At 38.8% G+C, this 12,355-nt stretch overlaps 1 protein-coding gene across 8 annotated transcripts in view; it reads right to left on the reverse strand.

Moving 5' to 3' along the window:
• The window catches only part of MYPN (myopalladin), a 67,149-nt gene that overhangs the window by 50,172 nt on the left and 4,622 nt on the right, over positions 1-12,355 (reverse strand). For 2 of the 8 annotated variants that reach the window (XM_082222297.1, XM_082222296.1), the window contains exon 1: positions 2,818-3,046. The exons of 4 other annotated variants lie outside the window; for them this stretch is intronic. Coding sequence is in view for 1 of the 4 variants with exons in the window: in XM_082222302.1 (XP_082078428.1) it covers positions 2,818-3,203 (386 nt within the window). In the remaining 3 variants the exon portion in view is untranslated. Of the gene's footprint in view, positions 1-2,817; positions 3,219-12,355 lie in introns of those variants that run through there. 2 more of the 8 variants (XM_082222302.1, XM_082222301.1) reach the window with 2 other exon arrangements.

A 12,355-nucleotide genomic window follows, 5' to 3' on the forward strand; every position in this document is an offset into this window, starting at 1 on the left:
AAGCACTCTTATATGCAGTTTCCCCACAAAGAATCCTTGGGACCGTAGTTTGTTAAGGGTGCTGCTGGAATTGTAGCTCCATGAGGGGTCTTCTAACAACTCTCAGCACCCCTAACAGCCATGACTGTTCAAGTGGAATAAGAATGCATTAAATGTATGGTGTAAATGTGACCTTGAAAGCATAAGCAAATGCATTATTATGCCACTTAACATATCCTCATGAATCTCGTTATTCCAAAGCTAAGCCTTGTCCTAAAAAAAAGGTTGTGGAGTTAAACTCTAATGAACCAACTCATATTATATATTGCCTTCTGTAAAAAGAAATGGAAAGTCAGGATTCTACTGCCCCCAAATATAGGCCACCCTGAATTCCACTGCAGTTATGCTTCTTAGAAGTTGAAGTATGTAGTTCGTTCTTGTGCCTACAGTGAAGAACAGTTTTCAGTTGCTAAAAACCAAACAACCTCTATTTTACTACCTCCCCCTCCATTCTCTTCTATTACAGCCATGCACCATACAGATCTGTGGGCAGCTTGGTGGACAAGAACGGATGGCAAAATTCAGCCCACCAGCTCTTTAGTAGAGAGGAGGCTCAGCTTGTATACCTGTGTAAATAAACCATATATCATAAAGACACCTCAGTCTCCACTGTGCCTCATTCCAAAAGGAAACACAAACCCTGGGTAAGAACCTGGAAGCCCTGGAATATCAGAGACTGGGGTGGCGTGCAACAGTATAATTTCTACAGTAATTAGGCGGTGGTGGTGTTTTTACATGGATCATTTCATGGATCACTGCCTTATCATGGCAAAGGGGCTTGAATAACTCCAAGAATCTATGAGCTATGCTGTGCAGGGCCACCCAAGATGGACAGTTCATAGCCAAGAGTTTAGACTAAATGTGATCCACCTGGAGAAGGAACTGGCAAACCACTCCAGTAAGAAATCTCCATGGACATAAAAAAGGAGAAGCTTTGAGAAGAAAGTGAGAGTTTCCAAGGCATGCTCTGGTTCATGGGGTCATGGAGAGTCGAATACGACTAAGACGACTAAACAACTGCTATATTGAAGCTACTTTATTTGCAAAAAATTCCATTGGCTTCATTGGAGCCTACTTCCAAATAACTGGATTCTGGTTTGTAGCCCAATGATCAGAAATAAAATAAATTCATTGATACAATTGTGAACTACTAGTGAACAACTGATTTCAAGATTGTAAAGTTCTAAGCTGGATTGATCTGATACAAAATGGACTTCTGTATACTGATCTTTTTATGAACTCACACATTAATGCAATCCTGAATTGCTAATATTGTTTGATAGCTATTTTTAATGTCATTAACTGCATATTAATGTATTAATTAAACTTTGGAGCCTCATAGAGGATAGATATAAAATAGATATAAGATATATAAAACATTTTACTTACTACCTCAAAATGTTGATCATATATGTGTGTGTGTGTGTGTGTGTATATATATATATATATATATATATATATATATATATAATTACAAACCTGAAAATTCTGAATAAGTGTTTACATTAATCATCCTCAAACATGGTTAAGCTGAAGTGCTACTGTTTAAGCTGACCAAATTTCATTGACTTCTATGGGACAACTACTTTAAAGTATAATATTTACAATTAATTAGGTTGTGTACCACATTTCAAGGCATATTAGTTATACAAGTTTTATTCCTAAAAAGACTGAGCTACAATCCTGTAGCAATTTACTCTGGAGTAATCATACTTTGTTAGTAGAATCTCGGGTGGTTTCTTGAGAAATGCATTTTCACGGCCTGAAGGATGACATTTTAAACATCTTCATTCTGAAAGGGTGGCAAACATACCCTCTGCCACCATAGATAGCTTTAGCGTGGTGTTTACAGTTGAAGAATTTAAAATGTATACGCTGTATTGCTGCATGGGGCTTTGCTTTACAAACCCAGGAACTTCTTTTTCAAGCTTATTTAAAATAATAACATTTCTGCATGTGTAAATTGATATGTAACAACTGTTCCGAACAGATAACCGAAGAGTTTACTAAATTCTCTTTTATATTGTTCATTCTTTTATTATATTTCACGATACTCTTTCAATTACTGCTTAATGTTGCAACATATCAGGCCAAACATTTGCCACTGACCATCAAAAACATTTTTTTCAGAGAGAGAGAGAGATGGGAGTTGGGGGTTGGGAGAGCAATGCCCTTCGAGCAAGACTGTTTCTGCAGCTGTTGTGTACATTAATCCACAGAGCAGATCTCCAAACCCTAAATATAGCTTGCAGTATCATTTTACATGACACATACTCTCTCTCTCCCCCCCCAATTTTATTTTTTTAAAAAAGACTTTAAATATAGGGCAATATTAAACTAGACACTATGTATGTGTTTTCTTTAAGGAGGTAATGCTGATTATTGGTGTGGATTTAGTGCTAGTGATTACAAAGCAATTGCTTAAAGTACAGTTAAGAGGGGGATTCAAAAGGGACATTTCTCACCCATGCAATTTATACATTTTTTTGCCTTCTGTTGACTCTACTTAGAATACCTAAACAGGCACAGAAGGAATTTGGACTCCCTCCCACCCTTCACACTCTGTAGATTCTGTAGATTATTTCATTTCCATTCAATCTTGTGTGCCTCTGCGCCATTTAAGAAAGAGAATATTTAAAGTTTCTTGCTCACCTAATATGATTTATCAGCAACAATTATCATTCAGCTATAACATGGATTCTCTCCCTCCTGGACCCTCCGTGCACCTGCGCAATCTCATCGAAACACACACTCACTCTTGAAAGTTAAAGACATTACCTTTTCTGATTTATCCAGTTGTTGAAATCCAACTCTGGCAACACAATCACGGTGATAAAGATTCCGAAGTAAGAGATTAAAATGACTGAAGCAATTCCTTCAAGTCCTTTGGAACCAAAACGTCTTGGAGTCCATCGGGTGGAGCGGGGGGGAAAGGCGTTAACCTTGGTTTTGGGGGGAGATGGCTGTAAGAAGCTGAACAACCTGTCACCACTGAAGCAATAGCATTTGTCCGTTTGCAGGTCCCAAGTTATTTTGAGACTCATAAACCATGTGCCTGTGAAACATTCCACCTCATTGGACAGGATAATATTGAGCAAAGGGATTCCATTGCTGTAACAGCACTTACGGGATATGTGTGTATATGCAAGGGAGGGGGTCATCATTTTATCTCCTCCCAGAATGTCTTTGATGGATGCTCACGCTCTTGGCATGACTCATTCAAAATGGATTTTGTATTGTTTTACGTAAACTGTTGTCAAAGCAGGCACATTCATTTTAAAATTAGAAAATAGTGGGATCTAAGCTCTTCCTTATTCTTATTGCTCAGAATATCTGACATGCCGAAGATTACATACCACTAATAAAGGCTTAAGATTTTAACTAGTTAGATTCAAGGCTAAGAGTATATACATTAAAAAATCAAACAGTTTAAACATTGGGGGCATGATCCTGCTAAAGTTAAACCCTTTAAAGTCCCATTGGATTCAGTGAGACATAATTAAGCAAGTGCTTAATTCTCCCATTGAAATCAAGGGCATTTAATTGTGCCTGGCTGATCCATTCAAATCATCTTGCATCCTGAAAATGCAATCCTAAATACCGGCAGTGGCATATAAACCTACAATACCATTTTGCCTGCGACGGTTGCATGAGGTCATGGTTTGTAAGGTGCCACTTATGTTTTAATTAATAACTCCATCCTAAACATCTGTTGCTAGTACATGAAGCCTGAAGACATGTTGTCTGACTGAAATAAACAGGAACTGTTTATGGGATTATGTCCCAGGGGCTTAACCTAAGATTTACGAAGCGAACACAGCACATTTTATCACTATTAAGGCTGTGATCTTTTAAATATTTTGTTGCTGTTCTTATATATAATAAATCAGGTTGCATTCATGCTAATTAAGTCATAGTTAAGCTGAAATAAATATGAAAACTATCAGGACTAACCAATAAATACATTTTTGTATGCAGTTTTTACTAATGTACACAATTTTGTATGTTGTTTTCACTAATATACTCATTTTTATGCTCGCTTCCCCCAATAGATGCATTAAAAAAACCAACAATCTTGGTTGGCGAACTGCATTGCAAATTTCAGATGGGTGCAAATTTCAATGGATAGAAAAAGTATAGCTTGGTTTTGCTTCAACTGGGAAGAACTAGAGTTCAAGTTAGACATTGCAGGAGGCTACATGGTGGCTGTGAACTCTCATCTCTGAGAGCACATGCGATGACATAATCATACTCAGAGTTTCCCTACCCTTTGCATGGGGAGGTCAATGAAGTAAAACTGGGACGGGGAACTTAGAGTGTTATGGTACAGTGTCAATATGTGACTTTCAGTGTATATTACTGGGGGAGATAGGTCAGACACACAAATGCCATACGTTCCTTGTAGCATCTAGTTTGTTTCAATTGGATTAAACCAATGGCTTCAGAGGAATCATGGACTTTAAGGAGCAATCTGAATGGAGAGTGGATTATGGCATTCAGAACATTGATTGGAGAAGTTCCTGGCTGGTTAAATATATTTTAATTTCCTGGTATTAGATGCAACTGTAAAAATAAAAGTATAGCATTCCGCAACTATTCTAGTCTCCAAGAATATCTTAGATACTGGAATAGTGAAGAAATTGGATGTTTATTTACATCATTGCAGACCCCTCCCTTCTACAAAGACATACAGACTCTTACATAGCTTTGCAGTACTGGAGAGACTCTTGAGGAGTTTCACAACTCTACACAAACTCTTCCGGAGGTTTTAAATCCTGCATGGAATCTCGATATGGATTATGCCACATTAGCACTCCACAAAGATAGCAATAAATACATTCCAACTTTTGAAACCAATAATGTATATCAGGGTGTCACCAAGCCATTTGTAAACATAATTTAAATACTTCCAACAGAAAACACTTGAAGACAGAGTTATGGTTATGCAGTTGTAAAGTTACTGTCATGTAGAGATTGATCCCAGTCACATTTAAGTCAATGGCAATCCTCCACTATAATGATTACTGTGGCCCTAAAAAAAATGGCATCAGTAACAGTGGCGTAGCGTGGGTTGTCAGCACCCGGGGCAAGGCAAGTAATTTGCGCCCCCTAACCCGTGGATTTGCGCCCCCTAACCTGTGGATTTGCGCCCCCTAACCCTAACCCCCAGATGTTGCGCCCGGTGCGGCCGGCCCCCCCTGCACCCCCCACGCTACGCCACTGATCAGTAAAAAGGCTGACTATTCGACATTTGAAAAGCACAGTAAGAGAAAATAGGGCTGAGATCCTAAGCACACTACTGACATGAATAGAACCTGCTTTAAAATAAAGGTTTTAGGACTGGGGTGTTAGGCTCCATTGGAAAAAAATCCAAGCTGAAATGTAACCAAATGAAATTATGTTGGATACTCTAATATTTATATTATGCACTCACGCACGCACGCACGCACGCACGCACACACATTAATTAACAAAAACTATTGTTAACAGAAATAAACCAGATGCATGCTGTAAAATCTGCTAGCTGTTCTGCTAGCTGTGTTGTGCCGTACGGTAACATCCTGCCCACACCTTCCAGGGGTTCTGCTAGCTGTATTGTACCACTAGCTGTATTGTACCATACGGTAACATCCTGCCCACACCTTCCAGGGGTTCAGCTCTTACCTGTGTCTGGTTTCCTAAGAATCTGTAACAGTCTTAGAAAATTCACATTTTTACATGCTTGCACAGTAAGGGTGTGTGTGGAGCGATCAAATATACAGAAAAAGTATCGCTATGTTTGTATTTGATACTGTTTAAATGTATATGAACAGACCCTCTCAAAATATAGTTAAGGGTCATTATGACAAAGGCAGCCACTCCTCTACCCCTTCCTCTCTTTGCATGTTTGAATATTCCAAACTCTAAATGGCAAAGGGCTGCAAATTGCAAACATGCCCATTATTTGGTGGCCATCTCATTAGTAATAATTTTTTACATTATCTGTCATCATCGTTTAATATAAATGATTTGTATCTGCATCTGCAATAGAAATAACTGTGTTGATACTAACTGAGAATATATTGCAGACCAAATATGATGTGGCAACACCATTTGATGCATGTAGTATTGCATTCCTCCACCCTACCAAACCAGCAATCTTGGCAGGATCAGGAGAATGTCAAGAGAGGAAGACAAGCAACAGCATATGTGAAGGTTATGTCCCCACCATTTTTTAGGATTAAGAATCCATATATCATTTCCTTGCCAGACATGTCCTAGTGAGGAGTGGTGTACATCTCCCTCAAAATGTCAAACATTAGAGGAAGACACAGTCTCCACACGTAAGTTCCTAGTGACTCAATCTAGAATCCCTTTTTCTGAAGTCCACACCACTAACTTCTTTGGCTATTGTTTTTAAGTGAGAGACAACATCTGTGTCTAAATGTCTGGAGGGAAGAATGTACAGCAGTGAACTCAAACTTGTTATGATATATGAAGTTGATCTTTAAATTCATTTTCCTTTCATTTTCAAGGCACTGTACAAAATTTCAGAAAGCATACTATTAACAACAACAATCCAATTAAAACCACATTCACCTCTTTAAAACTGAACAGCAGCAATTAGAATATCAGCAGTAATTAATAAACCATATTGGCTATGAGTCCTGTAAGACCTGCTCCCTGCCCTGGGAAAGTGAGGCCCTAAATGACTCCAGTTACAGAAGCAAGTGCAAGTGTGCAGCCTGCAAAAGGTGTCCCAAAATATGATGGCAAGTGCACCTACTTAAACATAAGAAAGTGATACTCTATTAAAATAGACTGATGGTACACACCTAGCAGCATGAAAACAGTCAAACTGTTGTTATTGTTGGCATTTGTCTGTCTCAAGAGACAATGAGTTGCTTTTATAGTAACATACTAAACCCACTGGAACTTGGTACTCCCATAAGAGTCATCATCATAAAAGAAATAAGACAACATCACACTTGGGCTGTTCTCAAGTTGTCATACTTTCTGGGTTTTCAAGTTATTAATTATATGCTATCTGCCTCATGCGCTGGCTCCATTCCTAGAATTGGATGCAGTATTTCCATTAATGATACATGAAATCACTTCTATTTTCTTCATCATCTAAACAAGAGTTGTAAGGATGAATTGGTTAATATACGTATCCACAAATGTTTTATCCTTTCTACTGGGGTGTGGGGGTGTAAGAAAAACAAACAGGTCATGTTCCTGACAGCAACGTGCAACTTGATCTATAACACCACACAACTGCAGCTTGCATCTGCATCTGCAACTGCAACTTGATCTATAACACCACACAAATAAAACAAAATACTAAAATGCTATTACCCTAATCCAGCAAGGTAAAGGTGCATGCCAAAATTACTCACATCTTTTGGTTCTGCCCACATGTCACCCTTTCCTCAAATCCTTCCGCTGGCTTCTCACCCCATTTTGTATTCAGCACAAATGCCCTGTCCTTTAGGAAGGCAGTAATTGCTGTCTTACTCAGTCCAGATTCATAGTAGGACTTTAAACAAGGCATATTTTTTTTTAAAAAAAAACATTGCCATAGGAGTTGGCGTAGTGCCCTGTCAGAGATTTTTTTTTTTAAGGTAAAAAATATTAATCCTAAAATACATTGCTCAGGAAACACATTATCAGAAACAATCACACTAATGGGGATTTTTAAAAAATGCAACCAGCTCCATGTACGCACATCTTCAGAAGTTCCAAAGTTCAGCATAAATTATCTCACAAGAAAAGCAGGCAGCCTATCAATAGGTATTAAACAGGCACAGTTGGATAGTATGTTTTATGACAGGAATTGATGCGTACTTTTGTATTACGAATGTACTGAAGCAGCAAGCAGTCATTTGATTAGTGGCTGGATTTTAAATTTAAACCATTGTTTCTTTTCACTCTGATTGCTTGCCACACTCCCTCTACTGTTCATGAGCATGTACTACACTTTGTGAAACCTCACATCATCACTCAAAGGGAGAACTCCAAAAAACAAGCATCAGTTTCAAATATTCAGTCTAAGGATGCTTTTGAATATGGATTATTTAACACCACCCAATCACTGCTGCTCCACTTTGAACTGGAAATGGAATAACAACTCTGCTTCCAAGCAGACAGTTCCATTTCCCCCAACACCAGATGTTTGTATGGGTTATTATCATTCTTTGCGAAGAAAGGCTAAATACTCCCTCCCCTTTTTACTGAATTCCTGGTCATGATTCTGCATCCCACCCCATTTAAGAAAATATTTTGATAAAAAGGCAATACTATTTGGAAAGGGAAGAGTTAAAGTTATAGAGTTGGGAGAATAGGCTCAGTGAAATCCAGTCTTGTATATTTTCCTAATCTCAAAAACTATTCAGTCTAAAGTATTGTGAATTACTAATGTGGCAGAAAATTTGAAAAAAGAAGAAGTCAGGAGCTGCCAGATAAATCTGATATTATTGGTATATTTCTAGGATATTAGCAAACCAAGAAGCCAATTAAACAGCGCAATTCAAAACAGTGTCATACTTCAGCCTTTAACCTGAACTGATATTCTGACCCTGAAAGAAAATACTAAGCTGGGGCAGAAGTTTCTATAAGACTTAACATGCTCCTCCTCTTTGTTGTGTGGTGGGTAACATTTAATGAAAACCACCTATAATTCCAGCTAATCCCTCCGTTTCCCATTAAACAAAAAACATATATCCCATGTACCCCACCACCACAGAAAAGTTGCTTAAATGCCTATACTATAAAGTAAAGGAAGAATAATATCCTGAGCTTTTTAATTTGCTTCCTGAGCCAATGTGTTCCCTAATGCCTAAATTATCAGCTGAATCACTATGACTGGGCAAAACGGAACAGGTCACAGCATTTAAAATATAGTCTGATATGACAGACTATACATTAACATAAACCTTTTTAGACTAGTTAGTACATGTGTGACCGAGGAGAAATCTCTCTAGCTATGAATTAAAGCTTCTTTTCCCAGTGATATGCATAATTGTTTTCTCCAACAAGGAAGAGCAGACCTGGCTCACAAGCTTAGAACGAATGATCTTTTAAAAAACAATTATTTGGGTAAGTCTAAGAAACTCTAATTAAGCTATTAGAAATCCTACAGAGAAAGCAAAACAATAACCTTACTTAACAGCTGCTTACAACAGTAGCTGCCAGTTCCAATTATTAGAAAAATATTGTGTGTAGTTTTTTTTAAAAAACCACAGGTTGCAGTTCTAACGTTTTTAATTAAGATTTTATTGTCTATTAACATGAATGAGTTATGAGAGAGGTTGAAGAAACTGTTTGGCTTCAAGAGAATTGGTAGCTGAACAAATTTATGTAGGCCGCTCAGTTTTAACTTAAACTGAATCATTACTTTTATCATTCACTAGGCTTTGTTTTCTATCAGTTCAAGCACTCCTGAGAAATAAATCCTCCATACTTAGAATGAATTTTGAGATTAGAATTTGAACCAACCCTTCAAATTGTGCCATATGTACAGAGTATATGAAATAGAAATAAATGAGAAGCTGTCAGTTTTGTCATTTTAATCTGGAAGATGCAACAGATTCATTTTATGATTTTCATTCAATTTGTCATTGTATATGAAAAATAAGATGTGCTTTAGTTTGCTGGGTACCTATAGTGACAGATTGCATGCATTTGTATCTTTGTATATTAGGCGGTGAACTGTTGCTTTTTAATGTAAAGGCACCAGGTGGTGGTAACTGAAGTCTTTTGTTCAGATTGCTCTTTATAGAAAATCTATTAGGAGGGGCCTAGAGCGGAAGAAACGCTGTGTGTGAAGAACAATGTAGAAGTTTCCCATAGTATTTTAGATGGAGGAGGACAAGGAAATAATGACCTTTACAAAACAAAAATATTTCCAGCCTATGCTTTATTGCAGCAGTCTTTCTTTCTTTTTTTTTAGCACCTTTAACGCCAGTCTACATCACAGAACCCCTTTCTGCACTGTCTATTTCTTTGCTTCTCTCTCTTTCTCACCAGAAAAAGAGTGCTGGTGTGATCAACATGCTAAAGAAGGGATGTGGTGGGCTGGACAGGGCTCAGAGCATTTTTGGGTCCCAACCAGTGGCAAATCCTTGTGCACAGTGCACTAAAGAGGGGGAAATTCAGACAGCTACCAACTTGCAGGGGACAGAGAGGAGCTGGTAAAGATTCAGGATTTTTAAGGCTTTGAGGTTCTGGTACTAGTAAGCTGGTGCAAGAATACAAAAGGGGTTCACTCCTTGACCAAGCCTATGGTGGAAGCCAAGGGACAGACCTTAGAACTACATGGTTGTTTAGTGAAGAAAACTGGAGGGGTAGCATAGTAAGGCTGCATCCATCTTACTGTAGCCTTATGAGACTTTGCCCTCGGGTGGGAAAAATATTGTGCCCGGGAAAGGTAGAGGGGAGTCAACATACACTCAAGGAATAGTTTCGGAGAAAAAGCTTTATTTCTACCATCCATGAACTGGTAGAAGGAGCAAGTGTGATAGTTCACAAACAAGCACGAATTCACAGTCATTTGCACAGAGCATATATTCCCCTTCTAGTTCCCTCCCCTTTCTCCTCCTCCTCTGAAGTCCTGCCTCGAGTTCCCCTGAGCATGAACAGAAAACTGCTGTCTTGGGACTCTTTTGGACTCTTCCCAGGAAAGGGGGTGAGAAGTCGGGGGGGGGGAGCCTTGTGGTTCAGCATGTCCAAGATGTTGCAACTGAATGAGATAAAAGTCAGTTCTCAGGCCTGCCCTGAACAGAGCCTATTCATTAGCTTTTTGAAGCCTTCTTGTACTGATAAAAGTAACGGTTTTGCTTATCTTGTGAGAATCCACAGAAAAGCTGTAGCTGTGGATTTTTAGAAGACAAAAGGAATTTTGGACAGTTTTGAGGCCTGAGGTGATTATTGAGGGGGGGTGACTTCGGGCCTAGGTGGGGTCACCTGTCCTCACCTCCTTCATTACCATCCAAAATGACCACAATAAATCAGTGAATTTCACTTCTGAGAAACATTGTAAAGTCTAATAATATAACTGTGTTAGGTTATTTCCTAACCTTCTTAGGTTTTAAATATCAGTCATTTGACATGACTAGTATAATCACAAATATCCTAATTACTGGCACATTAAAATATTTTGTTTGGAATTTCACTAGAGATCTCCCCTGCCCTCCCCATCTGCTTCAAGTCAAGATACATAATACTCAGAGCCCGTCAAATTAATTTGGCACCTGAGGTGGGAAAATCCCACAAGTGCATGTTCCTCCCCTGTGACAGTAAAAAAATACCAAAATTAAGTAAGTAACTATCAATTTGCTGCCCTTTCATGATGTCCAAAATCAGCTGCTTCACTCCACCTAACAGTAGGCCCAGCCCTGCCCAGGGCAGCAAAGAAAGAGTATCTTCTGCTGTGCACAGCATTGTGGACACTCCATTTACACTTCTACACAAACACACCAAGATGCATATGAGCTTTGGGGTCAAATATTAAGTCATTACTAAGTGGAAAACCATGGCAGTAAGAATTGTAAGGAAGGCTCTTATGAAATTATGGTTGTGACAGCGGGTCAACACATTTTAACATGTAAAAGTTCTAAGCAGGTGATAGTTGTTAAAAATTGTATCGTCTGTTGCCTATAAATATCTACTATTCATATGTCCCACACAATTTCTGTGGTCAGCTGAGGTTGGCCACTTGATAGCACTCTCCATGTGTCACATGCAAATGTAAAAGTTATTTAGAAAGTCACTCTTGCTTGCCACACCCTGGTTAAGGAACTTCCTTCCCCTGTCTATCAGGAATTCTCAATTGGGTAGTTATTTAGGGGCTGGGGATAATATAAGTTTGTATATATTCTGTGAATGTACATTTAAGAGTCTAGAGCATGGGTAGGCAAACTAAGGCCCGGGGGCCGGATCCAGCCCAATCGCCTTCTAAATCCGGCCCGCGGACGGTCCGGGAATCAGCATGTTTTTACATGAGTAGAATGTGTCCTTTTATTTAACATGCATCTCTGGGTTATTTGTGGGGCCTGCCTGGTGTTTTTACATGAGCGGAATGTGTGCTTTTATTTAAAATGCATCTCTGGGTTATTTGTGGGGCATAGGAATTCGTTCATTCCCCTCCAAAAAAAAAAAAAAATAGTCCGGCCCCCCACAAGGTCTGAGGGACAGTGGACTGGCCCCCTGCTGAAAAAGTTTGCTGACCCCTGGTCTAGAGCATATCGTATGACACATTTTCATATTTGGGTGAAGATAAACATATATTCTAAAGTATGCTGGAACGTGCGCTCACTGCATTTCAAGGTTCTTATTG

This window comes from Podarcis vaucheri (genome assembly GCF_965113315.1).
Source record: "Podarcis vaucheri genome assembly, chromosome: 5".
NCBI lineage: Eukaryota > Metazoa > Chordata > Lepidosauria > Squamata > Lacertidae > Podarcis > Podarcis vaucheri.